This window comes from Salvelinus alpinus, chromosome 8 (assembly GCF_045679555.1).
Source record: "Salvelinus alpinus chromosome 8, SLU_Salpinus.1, whole genome shotgun sequence".
NCBI classification, from domain to species: domain Eukaryota; kingdom Metazoa; phylum Chordata; class Actinopteri; order Salmoniformes; family Salmonidae; genus Salvelinus; species Salvelinus alpinus.
In genome coordinates, this window is record NC_092093.1 from 57,245,721 (window position 1) to 57,264,482 (window position 18,762).

Genomic DNA, 18,762 nt, shown 5'->3' on the forward strand with positions numbered 1-18,762 from the left:
CATTGATGTATATGCTGACTCGGTGAGCGAGTTTATTAGCAAGTGCATCGGAGATGTCGTACCCACTGTGACTATTAAAACCTTCCCTAACCAGAAACTGTGGATTGATGGCAGCGTTCGCACAAAACTGAAAGCGGGAACCACCGCTTTTAATCACGGCAAGGCGACTGGAAACATGACTGAATACAAACAGTGCAGCTATTCCCTCCGCAAGGCAATCAAACAAGCACAACGTTAGTATAGAGACAAACTAGAGTTGCAATTCAACGGCTCAAACATGAGACGTATGTGGCAGGGTCTACAGTCAATCACGGATCACAAAAAGAAAACCAGCCTCGTCGCGGACATCAATGTCCCAGACAAATTTGCTTGCTTTGAGGACAATACAGTGCCACTGACACTGCCCGCTACCAAAGCCTGTGGGCTCTCCTTCACTGTAGCCAACGTGAGTAAAACATTTAAACATATTAACCCTCGCAAGGCTGCCGGCGCAGACGGCACCCTTAGCCGCGTCCTCAGAGCATGTGCAGGGCAGCTGGCTGGTGTGTTTACGGACATATTCAATCAATCCCTATCCCAGTCTGCTGTCCCCACATGCTTCAAAATGGCAACCATTGTTCCTGTTCCCTAGAAAGCTAAGGTAACTGAACTAAATGAATATCGCCCCGTAGCACTTACTTCTGTCATCATGAAGTGCTTTGAGAGACTAGTCAAGGATAATATCACCCTTACCTTACCTAATACCCTTGACCCACTCCAATTTGCTTACCGCCCCAATAGGTCTACTGACGATGCAATCACCATCACACTGCACACCACCCTATCCCATGTGGACAAGAGGAATACCTATGTAAGAATGCTGTTCATTGACTACAGCTCAACATTTAACACCATAGTACCCTCCAAACTCGTCATTAAGCTCGAGACCCTGGGTCTCGACCACGCCCTGTGCAACTGGGTCCTGGACTTTCTGACGGGCCGCCCCCAGGTGGTGAAGGTAGGAAACAACATCTCCACCCCACTGATCCTCAACACTGGGGCCCCACAAGGGTGCGTTCTCAGCCCTCTCCTGTACTCCATGTTCACCCACGACTGCGTGGCCATGCACGCTTCCAATTCAATCATCAAGTTTGCAGATGACACTAAAGTGGTAGGCTTGATTACCAACTATGACGAGACGGCCTACAGGGAGGAGGTGAGGGCCCTCGGAGTGTGGTGTCAGGAAAATAACCTCACACTCAACGTCAACAAAACAAAGGAGGTGACAAACTGAAATGTTCCACCCACACAGACAGCGAGGCTGAAGAAAGGAGGCTGAAGAAGGTTGGCTTGTTACCTAAAACACTCACAAACTTTTACAGATGCGCAATCGAGTATCACCACCTGGTACGGCAACTGTACCGCCCTCAACCGCAAGGCTCTCCAGAGGGTAGTCCAGCCTGCACAACGCATCACCGAGGGAAAACTACCTGCCCTCCAGGACACCTACACCACCCGATGTCACAGGAAGGCCAAAAAGATCATCAAGGACAGAGAGAGAGAGACAGAGACAAACAGAGTGAAACGGAGAGAGAGAGAGATGGGGGGGGTAGAGAGACAGAGAAAGAGAGAGACAGAGAGACCGAGAGAGAGAGAGAGAGAGAGAGAGAGAGAGAGAGAGAGAGAGAGAGAGAGAGAGAGAGAGAGAGAGAGAGAGAGAGAGAGAGAGAGAGAGAGAGAGAGAGAGAGAGAGAGAGAGATCAAAATCCAGAAAAGAGCCGTTAAATTCTACAACCACCTAAAAGGAAGCGATTCCCAAACCTTCCATAAGAAAGCCATCACCTACAGAGAGATGAACCTGGAGAAGAGTCCCCTAAGCAAGCTGGTCCTAGGGCTCTGTTCACAAACACAAACACACCCCACAGAGCCCCAGGACAACAGCACAATTAGACCCAACCAAATCATGAGAAAACAAAAAGATAATTACTTGACACATTGGAAAGAATTAACAAAAAAACAGAGCAAACTAGAATGCTATTTGGCCCTAAACAGAGAGTACACAGTGGCAGAATACCTGACCACTGTGACTGACCCAAACTTAAGGAAAGCTTTGACTATGTACAGACTCAGTGAGCATAGCCTTGCTATTGAGAAAGGCCGCCGTAGGCAGACATGGCTCTCAAGAGAAGACAGGCTATGTGCACACTGCCCACAAAATGAGGTGGAAACTGAGCTGCACTTCCTAACCTCCTGCCCAATGTATGACCATATTAGAGAGACATATTTCCCTCAGATTACACAGATCCACAAAGAATTCGAAAACAAATCCAATTTTGATAAACTCCCATATCTACTGGGTGAAATTCCACAGTGTGCCATCACAGCAGCAAGATTTGTGACCTGTTGCCACAAGAAAAGGGCAACCAGTGAAGAACAAACACCACTGTAAATACAACCCATATTTATGTTTATTTATTTTAACTTGTGTGCTTTAACCATTTGTACATTGTTACAACACTGCATATATATAATATGACATTTGTAATGTCTTTATTGTTTTGAAACTTCTGTATGTGTAATGTTTACTGTTCATTTTTATTGTTTATTTGACTTTTGTATATTACCTACCTCACTTGCTTTGGCAATGTTAACACATGTTTCCCATGCCAATAAAGCCCCTTGAATTGAATTGAATTGAATTGAGAGAGAGAGAGAGAGAGAGAGAGAGAGAGAGAGAGAGAGAGAGAGAGAGAGAGAGAGAGAGAGAGAGAGAGAGAGAGAGAGAGAGAGAGAGAGAGAGAGAGAGAGAGAGAGAGAGAGAGTCAGAGAGAGAGAGAGAGAGAGAGAGAGAGAGAGAGAGAGAGAGAGAGAGAGAGAGAGATAGACAAAGAGTCAGAGACAGAGAGAGAGAGAGAGAGAGAGAGAGAGAGAGAGAGAGAGAGAGAGTCAGAGACAGAGAGAGAGAGAGAGAGAGAGAGAGAGAGAGAGAGAGAGAGAGAGAGAGAGAGAGAGAGAGAGAGAGAGAGAGAGAGAGAGAGAGAGAGAGAGAGAGAGAGAGAGAGAGAGAGAGAGAGAGAGAGGAGGATCAGTTCTCTGTGGACGAGACAGGTAATGCTCTGCAGCAGCATTACTTCGGCATGAGTATAATCACTGATGGTATGTGTGTGTGTGTGTGTGTGTGTGTGTGTGTGTGTGTGTGTGTGTGTGTGTGTGTGTGTGTGTGTGTGTGTGTGTGTGTGTGTGTGTGTGTGTGTGTGTGTGTGTGTGTGTGTGTGTGTGTGTGTGTGTGTGTGTGTGTGTGTGTGTGTGTGTGTGTGTGTGTGTGTGTGTGTGTGCATCTCTCTCCTCTCTCTGTGTCATAACACTGATGTTATGGAGATTCCTAAAACACTCACAAACTTCTACAGATGCACAGTCGAGAGCATCCTGTTGGGCTGTATCACCGCCTGGTATGGCAACTGCACCTCCCTCAACCGCAAGGCTCTCCAGAGGGTAGTCTGCCCAACGCATCACCGGGGGCAAACTACCTGCCCTCCAGGACAGCAACAGCACCCAATGTCACAGGAAGGCCAAAAAGATCATCAAGGACCACAACCACCCGAGCCACTGCCTGTTCACCCCGCTATCATCCAGAAGGCGAGGTCAGTACAGGTGCATCAAAGCTGGGACCGAGAGATTGAAAAACAGCTTCTATCTCAAGGTCATCAGACTGTTAAACAGCCATCGCCAACATAGAGAGGCTGCTGCCTACATACAGACTCAAATCTCTGGCCACTTTAATAAATGGATTTAATAATGGTGTCAATGTTTACATATCCTACATTACTCATCTCATATGTATATACTGTACTCTACACCATCTACTGCATCTTGCCTTTGCCGCACGGCCATCGCTCATCCATATATTTATATGTACATATTCTTATTCCATCCCCTTTACATCTGTGTGTATTAGGTAGTTGTTGTGGAATTGTTAGATTACTTGTTAGTTATTACTGCCCGGTCGGAACAAGAAACGCAAGCATTTCGCTACACTCGCATTAACATCTGCTAACCATGTGTATGTGACCAATAAAATGTGATTTGATTTGATTTGCTAGTTCATAATGCTGAGAGAGAGTAGTAGTATGTTGTTGCAGAGTGCTACAGACCTACTCACGGAGAATACATTATATGCTCTAAACCCAGCAAATACATTCATTATACAAACGCTAACCTTGTATAATGAATACTTGCTGCTCAATCCTTGTGTGCCAGTATGAAATTACAACCATAAAGGCAATGTATACAGAATATGCAATACCATACACTAAGATCTGAGCACATCTTCGTGACAAAAATATATAAATCCTATAACGACAAGGGAGGGGGAAATACGAAGACGCTAAGACACAAACCAGAAGAACAACAGTCTGCGAGCTTCAAACAGTCTGAATGGAGGATTCCCTGCATCCCTTGATCATGTGAAATATGAGTGACAAACAAACTCTGGGAAAAGAGGTTGTGACTGGTTTCCATCAGCCCACTGACTGTGTGTCCTGGCCTGGGCTCCTGGGCTCCTGGTCTCCAACCATCCATCTGTATTGGATCCAGATGGGGGGGGGGGGGGGGCGACAGATTCGCTTGGCGACTTTAGCAAATATTAGGGAACAATACCCCAATTTATTGTTGATTACTGTCAGGGAAAAGTATAGTCCAATTGAATGGCAAAACATAAGAATGGAATGGACTTTTTTATTGTGTCTGTTTTCTCAAGTACGAGGGTCTCACAGGAGCTCTGGGGACGGTTTGAGTCACCGCTGCACTGTCATAAGGCTCACATGTCTATTACGCTAGACTCTAGAAAGCCACTGACCAACTCCTTCTCTTCCTAATATACTGGATCTGATCTGGGCCTATAGGTCGGGGTTTTTATGACAGTTATTTAGTCACCCAAATACAAATAAACAGAAGGGCGAAGGATGCTTACGCACAGTTCAATATTTTACAACCAAATTTACCACATAATGAAATTAACCAAGGCACATTTCATTATGAGTGAAAACTCGCTTCGTCCACATATGAAAATAAAGTTGCTGTCAAGGTTTATTTTCTCCAAGGGAATAGAAAAGTGACAGGCTTTCAGCGAAAGGGAGGTTAGAGGTGACATTTATCTCCTCCATGTTTCTCTCCTCCATGTTTCTATCCTCCATGTTTCTCTCCTTCCATGTCTCTCTCCTCCACGTTTCTCTCATCCATGACATGAGTGTGTTCCATGATGTCATATCCTGTGTTTAATCGATTGGTTGCTTACTGTGTAATCTGCATTGCCGTTGGCTAGTTATGACTGGTTAATCACTTTGTTTTTGTCATGATTTGTATTTGTTGTAAAAAACATTTCTTTGTGAACATTTCATAATGTTGCACCCCCGTAAACAAGGCGTCAGTGTCTCCAAGTTTAAAAAAACAAAATGTCTATAGTTTTCCTCCCCAATTGTTTGTTGTGCTTGTTTGCATCCTACATGTTTTCCCTCATCTATGTTTCCCTCCTCCATGTTTCTCTCCTCCATGTTTCCCTCCTCCATGTTTCTCTCCTCCATGTTTCTCTCCTCCATGTTTCTCTCCTCCATGTTTCTCTCCTCCATGTTTCCATCCTCCATGTTTCCCTCATCTATGTTTCCCTCATCTATGTTTCCCTCCTCTATGTTCCCTCTTCCATGTTTCTCTCCTCCATGTTTCTCTCCTCCATGTTTCCCTCCTCCATGTTTCCCTCCTCCATGTTTCCCTCCTCCATGTTTCCCTCCTTCATGTTTCTCTCCTCCATGTTTCTCTCATCCATGTTTCCCTCCCTCATGTTTCTATCCTTTATGTTTCTCTCCTCCATGTTTCTCTCCTCCATGTTTCCATCCTCCATGTTTCCCTCATCTATGTTTCCCTCCTCCATGTTTCCCTCCTCCATGTTTCTCTCCTCCATGTTTCCCTCCTCCATGTTTCCCTCTTCCATGTGTCTCTCCTCCATGTTTCCCTCATCTATGTTTCCCTCCCTCATGTTTCCCTCCCTCATGTTTCCCCCTCCATGTTTCTCTCCTCCATGTTTCCCTCCTCCATGATTCTCTCCTCCATGTTTTCCTCATCTATGTTTCTCTCCTCCATGTTTCCCTCCCTCATGTTTCCCTCCTCCATGTTTCTCTCCTCCATGTTTCTCTCCTCCATGTTTCTCTCCTCCATGTTTCTCTCCTCCATGTTTCTCTCCTCCATGTTTCCCTCCTCCATGTTTCCTTTTTCCATGTTTCTCTCCTCCATGTTTCCCTCCTCCATGTTTCTCTCCTCCATGTTTCCCTCCTCCATGTTTCTCTCCTCCATGTTTCTCTAAACTCAAAGCAGACGTGTAATCAGTTTGGACATATTGTTGATATGGGTGTCTGCATCCTATGAAACAGTACATTTTCCCTTATGACTACTACAACGGATTCGGAAAAACAACAGCATTCAAAAGCGCTAGTGTCAAAGATGATTCCGACAGCCCATTTTTCAGCAATGACAAAACCGACCAAAAACCCACTTATGAAATGGGACTCATGGTTTCAGTCAAACGCTATCGGAGGGTTTCTCAGAACCTGGACAAATGTCTTGCGTAGTGGCACGAGATGCCCAGAGAAGACAGTAACACTATGAGGTTAGACTCTCTGTGGCCTTTTAGACACTGTGAACCATGCTCCCAACTAATCACACTGTGATCCATGCTCCCAACTAATCACACTGTGATCCATGCTCCCAACTAATCACACTGTGATCCATGCTCCCAACTAATCACACTGTGATCCATGCTCCCAACTAATCACACCGTGATCCATGCTCTCAACTAATCACTGTGCTCCGTGCTCTCAACTAATCACTGTGAACCATGCTCCCAACTAATCACACTGTGATCCATGCTCCCAACTAATCACACTGTTCCATGCTCTCAACTAATCACACTGTTCCACGCTCTCAACTAATCACTGTGATCCATGCTCCCAACTAATCACTGTGATCCATGCTCCCAACTAATCACTGTGATCCATGCTCCCAACTAATCACTGTGATCCATGCTCCCAACTAATCACTGTGATCCATGCTCCCAACTAATCACACTGTTCCATGCTCCCAACTAATCACTGTGATCCATGCTCCCAACTAATCACTGTGATCCATGCTCCCAACTAATCACTGTGATCCATGCTCCCAACTAATCACTGTGGTCCATGCTCTCAACTAATCACACTGTTCCATGCTCTCAACTAATCACACTGTTCCATGCTCCCAACTAATCACACTGTTCCATGCGCTCAACTAATCACACTTATCAGTGCCTGCATCACTCCTACCATTCAAACTGGAACATGTTTCACATTCCTCAATTGTGCGTGTGCGCGCGCGCGCGCGCGCGTGTGTGTGTGTGTGTGTGTGTGTGTGTGTGTGTGTGTGTGTGTGTGTGTGTGTGTGTGTGTGTGTGTGTGCGCATGTGTGTGTGTAGGGCCGATGCTGCTCACTGAGTGTGTGAGCAGGCGAGCGGTGAGCATCTGTCCAGGCTCCAGTCAGTGACGAGAACGCTTCACAAGTCCCTGCTCCTGAAACCTGCTCTTCTGGAAGAGTCCTCAGACAAGGCTGTTTACAATACAACACACACCCAGACATACAATGTCAAGAGTGTGCAGAGCTGTCATCAAGGTAAAGGGTGGCTACTTTGAAGAATCTCAAATATAAAATCTATTTTGATTTGTTTTACAATTTTCTTTGGTTACTAGATGATTCCATATGTGTTATTTCATAGTTTTGATTTCTTCACTATTATTCTACAATGTAGAAAATAGTAAAAATAAAGAAAACCCTTGAATGTGTAGGTGTGTCCAAACTTTTGACTGGTACTGTACAAGGATAGATGTACAACACACACACACACACACACACACACACACACACACACACACACACACACACACACACACACACACACACACACACACACACACACACACACACACACACACACACACACACACACACACACACACGCTCAGAGAGACATGTGTTTAGTGGTGTCACATTAGGTTATGTTTCTAATTTCTTCCTCTATTTTCAGTGCATTGGTCCAGCAGGCCAGTCATGCCACTTAGCATTCTGGGATTGGGTTCCAGGACCAATGGGGGTGCTTGACAACAGGAAGTACAGTGAAGAGATGTGGAACATTTGTAAGAAGTCTGCGCCAAAAAATACAAAAATAACATGCTGAGGAAGTGTATTTAGTATAGTTTTATTTACGATCATACTTTTTTTACATGTTTTATTTTTTTTAATTTTTTTTATTTTATAATTTAAAAACATTTTCTACAGAAGTCCATCCTCCATTTCCACCCTAGAGGAACTTCCACTGTTCTTTATGTAATATATTTTTTACACACAGTCCTATCGTGATCTGCCTGTGGCTGTTTTGAAACAGATTGAGCCCTTTCATTTGAACTGTTCAGTCGAACACAGACAACAGAAGTACTCTACATATGTAGTTTGGACATCTTCAAAAATAGTTTGGAGATGAGCTCAAACCTCAATTACCTAATCCAAACATACAGCACAATGATACACCAAATCCTGAGCTTAATTGGGGCCTTTTGCATTAAAGCATATTACTGAGGAATGTACACATCCATATATGACATGAACATTTCATATTTAAGTTATGCCATCTAAAATTCATGGGTTTCTATGGACATTTATTTAGTTAAATGGAAGATTTGTTAGCGCATAAAACCACAGGATATATGTTCAAAATATCAACATATGTTGTATTCAAGTTAATAAATCGAAAAGGCACAGTTTTACCAGAAAATGTTTTAACAGGAGAAAAAAAATCCAGTTTAATCATTTGACTGTCTATCAGTAGGCTTGTTAATACATTATTCTGCAAACATATCAAATGACAGCACGCTGGTCACATGCCAGACAACATAATGTAAACATTCTGGTGATGATAATCCCTTCCTCAATTCATTTAACGTGACAAAGCGCCATATACAGCAGGCCCACAAAATACACCTGCTATCTCTTAGCTAAATGTCTCTGTCAATAAAACATCATCTTAGATAAGGTGACATTGTTGCTCCAGCCCGGGCAACTACCGTAGAAGGGGCGATGTGCATAGGCGTCTGTATAATGCTAACTCTCATTGTTGTGATCAAAATAAATGGACTAGGGAGGAGCCCTTAGGTCAGGGGTCAGAGTGACAGGGGGGTCAGTGGATATTACCTTTATGCTTTGTGACAGCTACATGTCACTGTCAATCGCCTGGCAGCCGAGGCTTAATGGCGTTGGCTATAACTTGGAGCAAATATCAACAATGAATCTGTGTTGACAGGGCTGGATTCAAGGGCACATTGAACGATTCTGAAACCTTTGCTCATTGAAGTGCGATAATTATCCAAGGGTTTTGTCACTGGCGGCTGCTGGTGGCTGGTGACTGTCAAATGACTGCAGACTAAGTTGAGGTCTTCTGCCTCTAACTCTACACTCAATGGCAACCAAGGAGAAAAGTTGTGATGTCATATTTATACAACTTCATTTTGTGCACTGTTTAAATTTTCCAGCAACACTTATTTTTCTTATGAACAAATATTAGAGCTCTTTATACAATCACAACTGTTCCTGCTAAAACTAGTTCTGACTCCAAACGTAATCCCTCAATCCTACCATAAACACCATCAACAGTCTGTATTTGTATATCATTCTATATTTACAAGTGATGGAGCAGTATTTCATAGCAATGACTTCCCCTCCAGTTAGAGTACAAACAGTGGACTTTACACTGGGCTCTCCTCTCGCTGTGTTCCGGGAGAGGTTCACCTCCGTGACACTAGGGGGTGCTTCAACACAATCCTCTCACGCATCACCATCACCCATCACTGTCTACTCACACTCAGAGGATAACAAAACTCCAACATTACACCACAACAACAGAGAGAGAGACAGAGGGAGAGAGAGAAAAGAGAAAGCGAGACAGAGGGTGCGAGAGAGAGAGGAAGATGTAGAGAAAGAGAGGAGAGAGAAAAGAGAGAGAGAGAGAGAGAGAGAGAGAGAGAGAGAGAGAGAGAGAGAGAGAGAGAGAGAGAGAGAGAGAGAGAGAGAGAGAGAGAGAGAGAGAGAGAGAGAGAGAGAGAGAGAGAGAGAGAGAGAGAGAGAGAAAAGACGCCCGCTTCACGTTACCAGCCTTTTACTTGTTCATTTGATATTCATCAGCTTTGAAGCTAACCTCTGACATCCTTCAACATCTCAGATACAAGTGGCCTGAGCCTTCTTTCAATAGCCTTTTCTCTTGTGTCTCTTACATGGCCGAGCGGGCTTACGTACCAACAATCCTCTGTTCCAGAGGGGTAGAGCCAGAGAGGTGAAGGGGGTCCAGTTGCAACACAATACAAACAGAGCAAGAGAGAGGGGAGGGGGGTAGAGAGACAGAGAGAGGAGACAGACAGATAGATAGAGAGAGAGAGAGACAGAGACAAACAGAGTGAGACAGAGCGAGAGAGAGATATAGAGGGGGGGTAGAGAGACAGAGAGAGACAAATAGAGCGAGAGGAGAGAGACAGAGACAGACAGAGACAGAGACAGAGAGAGACAAATAGAGCGAGAGAATCAGAGTCTGAGACAGAGAGAGAGAGAGACAGAGAGAGACAGAGAGAGACAGAGAGAGACAGAGAGAGACACAGAGAGAGAGTGAGAGAGAGAGACAGAGAGAGACAAATAGAGCGAGAGAGACAAATAGAGCGAGAGAGAGAGACTGGGACAGAGACAGAGACAGAGACAGAGAGAGAAAGAGAAAGAGAAAGAGACATAGACATAGACAGAGACAGAGACAGAGACAGAGACAGAGACAGAGAGACAGAGAGACAGAGAGACAGAGAGAGAGAGACTGAGACAGACAGACAGACAGACAGAGAGAGAGAGAGAGAGAGAGAGAGAGAGAGAGAGAGAGAGAGAGAGAGAGAGAGAGAGAGAGAGAGAGAGAGAGAGAGAGAGAGAGAGAGAGAGAGAGAGAGAGAGAGAGAGAGAGAGAGAGAGGGGAGGATCAATTCTCTGTGGAAGAGACAGGTCATGCTCTGCAGCAGCATTTCTTCGGCATGAGTATAATCACTGATGGTGTGTTTGTGTGTGTGTGTGTGTGTGTGTGTGTGTGCATCTCTCTTCTCTCTGTGTCATAACACTGATGTTATGGAGATTCCTAAAACACTCACAAACTTCTACAGATGCACAGTCGAGAGCATCCTGTTGGGCTGTATCACCGCCTGGTATGGCAACTGCACCTCCCTCAACCGCAAGGCTCTCCAGAGGGTAGTCTGCCCAACGCATCACCGGGGGCAAACTACCTGCCCTCCAGGACACCTACATCACCCGATGTCACAGGAAGGCCAAAAAGATCATCAAGGACCACAACCACCCGAGCCACTGCCTGTTCACCCCGCTATCATCCAGAAGGCGAGGGCAGTACAGGTGCATCAAAGCAGGAACCGAGAGACTGAAAAACAGCTTCTATGTCAAGGCCATCAGACTGTTAAACAGCCAACATTAATACAGAGAGGCTGCTGCCAACATACAGACTCAAATCACTGGCCACTTGAATTAAGGATTTAATAATGGAATCGCTTGTCACTTTAAATAATGCCACTTTAATAATGTTTACATATCCTACATTACTCATCTCATATGTATATATTGTATTTTATACCATGTATTGCATCTTGACTATGCCATCGCGCATCCATATATTTATATTCTTATTCCATCCCCTATACATCTGTGTGTATACGGTAGTTGTTGTGAATTTGTTAGATTACTTGTTAGATATTACTGCGCTGTCGGACTAGAAGCACAAGCATTTCGCTATATTCACATTAACATCTGATAACCATGTGTATGTGACCAATAACATTTGATTTGATTCCAATTGTTAGGCTAAAGCGGTTTAAGGTTTAAAGCGGGACGGTAGAGTTGAAATGTCAGCCCCTATTGAATAGCTTCGTTGGTATCAGTTGACTCTCTGTCGGCCATTACCGACATCATAGTTAGTTACTATGCTTGGCTGCAATGGGCAGATTTATGTTTAAAAAAAATGGGTGGGGGAGATTTTGGATAAGATCCGGGTTCCGGGTTTTGGGCACCCGAGTAGCGGAGCGGTCCAAGGCATTGCATCTCAGTGCTAGAGGCGTCACTACAGACCCTGGTTTGATCCCAGGCTGTATCACAACCGGCCATGATCAGGAGTCCCATAGGGCGGCGTACACTTGGCCCAGTGTTGTCCGGGTTAGGGGAGGGTTTAGCCGGGGTAGGCCGTCATTGCCTAGTTAAATAAAGGTTAAATTAAACAAATAAAAAATTCAGTGGAACTGACCATCAATACATGTACACACTGACTTAGACACGCACACACACCACAGGAGGCTGCTGAGGGGAGGACGGGCATAAAATAATGGCTGGAATGGAGTAAATGGAATGGTATCAAACACATGGAAACCATGTGCTTAATGAGTTCCATACCATTCCATTTATTCTGTTTCAGCCATTATTATGAGCCCGTCCTCCCAAATTAATGTGTCACCAGCCGCCTGTGGTGCACCACTAAATTTGGATTAGATGAATGTTGTTATGTATTGTAGCCAAACAATAATCTAAACCTCCGCCACAAGAATTCTGATATGTAACAACAGCCATTGATTGGGTGGATTTGAACCCTCTACAGCATGTGAATGATGTCATCCCATGCCATATTTCATAACAGCGCTAACCTGAAGTATTCTTGCTAAGAGGACAGACCCAAATGAGGATGATCGCATGTGAACGACAGACAATCCTGGATCAGACCTGTCTGGCAGAGAGACTGACACACACTGGTCACGCTTTGTCACGTGAGTCTCCTCACACACAATCCTATGTGTGTGTGTGTGTGTGTGTGTGTCCGTGTGTCTGTGCGTGCGTAACGTGCCTGCATGTGTGTGTGTGTGTACGTGTTGCTCTCTTCAGCTGCATGAACGTTCCTGTTGACATTAAGCAGCTAAACAGTACCAGCTTGCAGTGGCTCTTAACCTTGCCTTCTCAGAGTCTCTGAGTCGGGCTAATGAAGTCCTGAAAGACTTCCTGAGTCCCTCATATGGCTTTGTTTAGGAGGAGCCCCTTTCCTCTCTAGCTCTCCTCTTCTCTTCTCCCCCCTGTCCAAGAATACCATTACCCCGTTGAGTCAGGCACACGGGCCCTGAAATACATGAGTCCAATGAGCCAGGCACACAGGCCCTGAAATACATGACTCCATTGAGTCAGGCACACAGGCCCTGAAATACGTGAGTCCAATGAGCCAGGTCCACAGGTCCTGAAATACATTACCCCACTGAGCCAGGCCCACAGGCTCTGAAATACATTACCCCACTGAGCCAGAACCACAGGCTCTGAAATACAGACCAGAGCTAAAAGTAAGGCCATCTCTATTACAAACCGTCACTATACTGGAAGTAGGATGTGTAAAACATTACACCGTGGAGTGTGCAGAGAGAGAGAGAGAGAGAGAGAGAGAGAGAGAGAGAGAGAGAGAGAGAGAGAGAGAGAGAGAGAGCGAGAGAGAGAGCGAGAGAGAGAGCGAGAGAGAGAGAGAGAGAGAGAGAGAGAGAGAGAGAGAGAGAGAGAGAGAGAGAGAGAGAGAGAGAGAGAGAGAGAGAGAGAGAGAGAGAGAGAGAGAGAGAGAGAGAGAAAGTTTTCACATAAGCCCTCGGGCTTCCAACCACACCAGCACACTGTTCTTATTTTTAATTTTAATTGATCTGTATTGTTGTCTATCCCTTGTTTTCTTTGGTGCAAATAAATTAAAGTAAAAAAATAAAATAAAAAAAGAAGAGAGAGGAGGGAGAAGAGAAAAAAGAAAGTACAGAGATTTTTTTTCTCAGCAGTGAAAGAATTCAAATCCCCCCATCGCCTTTTGTGGACGTGTAATGGCACTTCAGTTTAATTTGAAGGTTTGTGTGTACTCCATAGAGGGAAATTGTTTCTATGTGGTTGTGTGTGGTAGTCTATTGAAGGAGTGAGAGTGAGAGTGAGAGAAGCGTGCATACATGGCAAATAAAACAGCCGCGGAGGCAATTGAATTTGTATTCACACTAAAGTAGGCTAACCCAGTTATTAAAAGCCAGAAATCAAATAGCAGAAGCTGATATACGGTATCGAGGCAGCATCCTGGAGTGCTAGGACTCTCCTCGTATTCAACGTGTTTCCTGCCTCTCTATGTCGTGGTGTAAAGGATTGGTAATAGATCACGGCGCTTAAAGGCCGTATTGATGTGAGGGTTTTGTAACAGGGAGGAAAAAGCATTCAACACGTCTGTTCTTCAAGACTGCTAATACACCCCACGGTATTCCGTCCTTATCGGTTCGGAGAAGGAGATATTACAGTATATGTTTGGTTTGTCACAGTCAGACACACACTCTTCTCTGTGTATATTCAGGAATGTGTGCATTTGGGGGATTTTGGATGTAAAAAAAATTGAAATGAAGAGACCAATTCGTTCCCCCCTTCTGAGGAGGAGAAAGGCATGTTTTCATAAAAGCCTAAGAGCTGAGAAATGACAAGTCACCCTGCGTTTGTTGTGGACTATATTGACTCCCTGGGCTCTCTGAGTTTCATTACAGACACGAGGTAAAACAGGGAAACATTTGTTTCGTTTGAATCTCAAATCTTTCTGTTTTCCGTCGGTGTGTACATGCTGGTGTCCGTGTATGCATGTGCATGTGCGTGTGTGTATGCGTGTGTATGCGTGTGTGTGTGCGTGTGTGTGTGTGTGTTTGTGTGTGTGCGTGTGTGTGTGTTTATGTGTGTGTATGTGTATGTGTGTGTGTGTGTGTGTGTGTGTAGAAGAGGTGGTGGAGGATTAAGAAAAGGAGGAGTAGAGGAGAGATGGAGAGATGGAGAGAGGTGGTGGGGCAGCTCCAGCTCCGTCCCCAGCTCCATCCCCAGCTCCATCCCCATGCCCAGCTCCAGCTTCAGCCCCAACTCCAGCTCCAGCCTCAACTCCAGCTCCAGCCCCAAAACCAGCTCCAGCCCCAACTCCAGCTCCAGCCCCAAAACCAGCTCCAGCCCCAACTCCAGCTCCAGCCCCAACTCCAGCTCCAGCCCCAAAACCAGCCAGCTCCAGCCCCAACTCCAGCTCCAGCCCCAACTCCAGCTCCAGCCCCAACTCCAGCTCCAGCCCCAAAACCAGCTCCAGCCCCAACTCCAGCTCCAGCCCCAACTCCAGCTCCAGCCCCAACTCCAGCTCCAGCCCCAAAACCAGCTCCACCCCCAACTCCAGCTCCAGCCCCAACTCCAGCTCCAGCCCCAAAACCAGCTCCACCCCCAACTCCAGCTCCAGCCCCAACTCCAGCTCCAGCCCCAAAACCAGCCAGCTCCAGCCCCAACTCCAGCTCCAGCCCCAAAACCAGCTCCAGCCCCAACTCCAGCTCCAGCCCCAACTCCAGCTCCAGCCCCAACTCCAGCTTCAGCCCCAACTCCAGCTCCAGCCTCAACTCCAGCTCCAGCCTCAACTCCAGCTCCAGCCCCAAAACCAGCTCCAGCCCCAACTCCAGCTCCAGCCCCAACTCCAGCTCCAGCCCCAACTCCATCTCCAGCCCCAAAACCAGCTCCAGCCCCAACTCCATCCCCATGCCCAGCTCCAGCTTCAGCCCCAACTCCAGCTCCAGCCTCAACTCCAGCTCCAGCCTCAACTCCAGCTCCAGCCCCAGCTCCAGCTTCAGCCCCAACTCCAGCTCCAGCCTCAACTCCAGCTCCAGCCTCAACTCCAGCTCCAGCCCCAAAACCAGCTACAGCCCCAACTCCAGCTCCAGCCCCAACTCCAGCTCCAGCCCCAGCCACCATGGTGGTCTTTTCATCCAGCATGCTGCAGCATCTGCCAGAGGAGAGAGGAGCAGCTCAATGTACCCTAGCTGGGGCTAGAAGAAGGAGAGAGCCGGAGAGCCACAGCTTTCCTCTGTTAGCCAGGAGTCAGTGCACGGCCAGAGATGCCATCTGATACAAGTCTATCATAATAAAGGTCCAGCATGGGGCTAAATGAGTTTCCACCTCCGCCGTGCGAGGGGCTAATGACAAAACAGAACAGCTCCCCATGCTCTGGGGCCGCCGCTAGGTTTAGTCAGGGCATATGGCACTTGCTTAAACTGCCTGGCTCCTCCATGGAGGGAGAGGAGGCTCTCCAGTTAAAGACACAGTGCCTCCCGGTTGACACTAAGTCTAGTCAACATACACAGGCCCGGCCACACGGAGAACCCGTCACTAAGCAACACAACAACTGTAGCAGAAGCTGCTGTGGCGATTTTTCTGGGCCCTCAGTCGAAGGTCTGATAACTGTGTGTCTAACACGGGCGGAAATCAGTAATAGCTTTTGTAGATTTATATTCATTTGCGGGATTTAATGTCTTAAATGGCAGGCGATCAACACTGGAAACAAAATGGTTGTTGGAGGGGGGTCGGAGCTTAAAATACACAACATTCTGATAGCTTACTTTATGGTCCCCAAGTTATCCAAATTAGCTTAAAGGATTGATCATTCTTCAATAATATAACACTGTTACTGAGCCCCTAAACTGTGACTTGTCTTTTTCTGGTTTTGTCAACCACTAAATAGGGGGCTTGGTTTTGGAAATTAAAACAAAATCGCATAACAAGCCATTTTAATTTGATTAATTCATTGTTGTGTTTCGATGCCGAGCAAAGGCAAGCCATGACGGTTCTACATTATCTGTTCCACTGACTAATGACAATTTCCTGCACAATAACATCAGTAACAAACCTAAGAGCGAGTTTCGCCTTGAAATCACAGGCAAGTCAAAGCCAAAGGGGAACAAAAAACCTTGTCTTAATTCCACTATGAGGCTACTGGTGGCTGCAACTTTAAACAGGATAATTGGATGCTCCAAAATTAAATTAGCCTTCATTTTCCTTTTTGTGGCAGGCAGTTGAGGACACGGCCATGTTTACAAACAAACACTGTCAAAAGACCCTTATAAGAAGAATGAAGAGTGACCTCTCAATCTCCAAGCTCAAGGCCGTTCTGGCTGAACACACACCACAAACAACCAAGGTATCTACAATGGAAAGCAATCTTTGAACACTGTCTCCAAAGACAACTTTCCATTTATATGTCAAGTAAGGTGACAGAGAATCCTAACTTGAGAGAATCCTGACTTGAGAGAATCTTGACTTTAGCCTCATTCCGAGCCTGAGTGAGTGAAGCAGGCCTGAACACCAAGCAGTGAAATGAACCACTGGAGCCCCCCACACGGACACATATGGGCCCCACTGTTCCTTCGTCTCCCCACCATAACCAGGGCTGGCATCAATAACCCACTGTACCAATTAGACCCTCATCAGCAGGGTGTGAGGCTGCAGGACTGCAGTGCGGCTGGCTACAGTCTGGAGCTCCATGTGTCGGTAGAGGTGATGGCTCTCCTCGCAGAGTCCCAGACACTCGCTCCCCAGCATTCCCACAGAAGTCCCTCTCTAGCTTCCATGTTCCCCCTCAGAGCGGGTGATTGCTTGCAGCTGGGGCACATTGAGAAGATTTGAATATTATGCAGAAGATTAGAGCAAACTAACTACATTATTCTCCAATTACGCTCATTTCATCCAACTGATGTCTCTATTTCCTTCCTTTTCCCTCGATTAGCCTAATGTGAAAATTGAAAGCGCTTAGGACTTGTTCCGATTGTTCCGTCTATTATTTCAATCATCTTTTATTGTAACTGTAAATAAAACGATTAGGGGCAGATCCAGCCGAGGAGGCTAGGGAGATTTCATTTTCAGGGATCTGCTTATCAACATTCTTGGAAGGTTTGGTGGAGCTTGGGAGAGGCTCTCTATCTCTCTGGCGTGGCGTTAAACCTAACCCCCCCCTCCCCCGATCCGAAGCCGCATTATGGTGGCAAATCTCAGTTTTTGAAGGAATTGCTATGCCTCCTTGTCATAAATAAATAAATCAATTAGTTTTACGAGGAACGTTTCGCCTTCTAACAACCAACACGGGTTCAAATCACTTCGTCTCACACGCCTAAGCCCCGCTTAATATCCCGCAAAGCCGTGTACCAATTATTAGAAGTACATGTGTGAGTATTGTCAGTGGATGTTGCGGATGCACCGAGGTATAACAATGTTAACTGGGGAGGGGAGTGGAAGGAACATGGAAGGAACAAAGCGATCACGTAAGTCTATGTGTAAAGCCCTTGCCGAGCAGCAAGGCTTCTCATTGGATTGTGGGTGTTCTAAGAGAGGAGGGAAACACAATATCTCAGAGATGATTTCGGATCAGAACGCCAAGGCTTCCTCCCATGTAGCGTTATCCCTATTTAGTTCTCTATTGATGCAACAAGTTCATTATCCTCACCAATTACACTGCTCACCCATTTGCTCCGGTACAGCAGGAATACTTCAGGTATGTGATGTGAAAGAACCACCTCACGTTGGGTAGAACAGAGCAATGTCTAAGGAAAGCAGCCTGGCAGTGACTCCTTTGAGGCCTCATCAGGAACGGACTGGGACCAGAAATCGGCCCTGGAATTTCTAAGACACTGGCCCATTTGTTCCCTTGAGGCTCTCACATCAGCCCATTTCTTTGCCTAGAAGCCCCCATTATTAGCAAAATAATGATAATTTTGTGCAAACGAAGCCCACATTTAGACCAGCCCACTGGGCTAAAAATAGACCAGCCCACTGGTCATTTGCCCGAACTGCTCTATGGCCAGTCTGCCCTTG

General features: G+C 46.0%; 1 protein-coding gene across 1 annotated transcript; it reads left to right on the forward strand.

Moving 5' to 3' along the window:
• The first annotated feature begins 14,986 nt into the window (after positions 1 to 14,986).
• LOC139582313 (uncharacterized) lies at positions 14,987 to 15,951 on the forward strand. The gene is made up of 2 exons (XM_071412307.1): positions 14,987 to 15,089; positions 15,311 to 15,951. The coding sequence occupies exons 1-2, from the start codon at positions 14,987 to 14,989 to the stop codon at positions 15,949 to 15,951; spliced, it is 744 nt and encodes a 247-aa protein (XP_071268408.1).
• Positions 15,952 to 18,762: the final 2,811 nt, after the last annotated feature.

Excerpts from the sequence above, each read along its gene's own strand:
- LOC139582313 (XM_071412307.1), top strand. The coding sequence starts at position 14,987 with ATGCCCAGCTCCAGCTTCAGCCCCAACTCCAGCTCCAGCCTCAACTCC. Across the intron at positions 15,090-15,310 it reads CAGCTCCAGCCCCAAAACCA|CTCCAGCCCCAACTCCAGCT; the intron begins GCTCCAGCCCCA and ends CCCCAACTCCAG.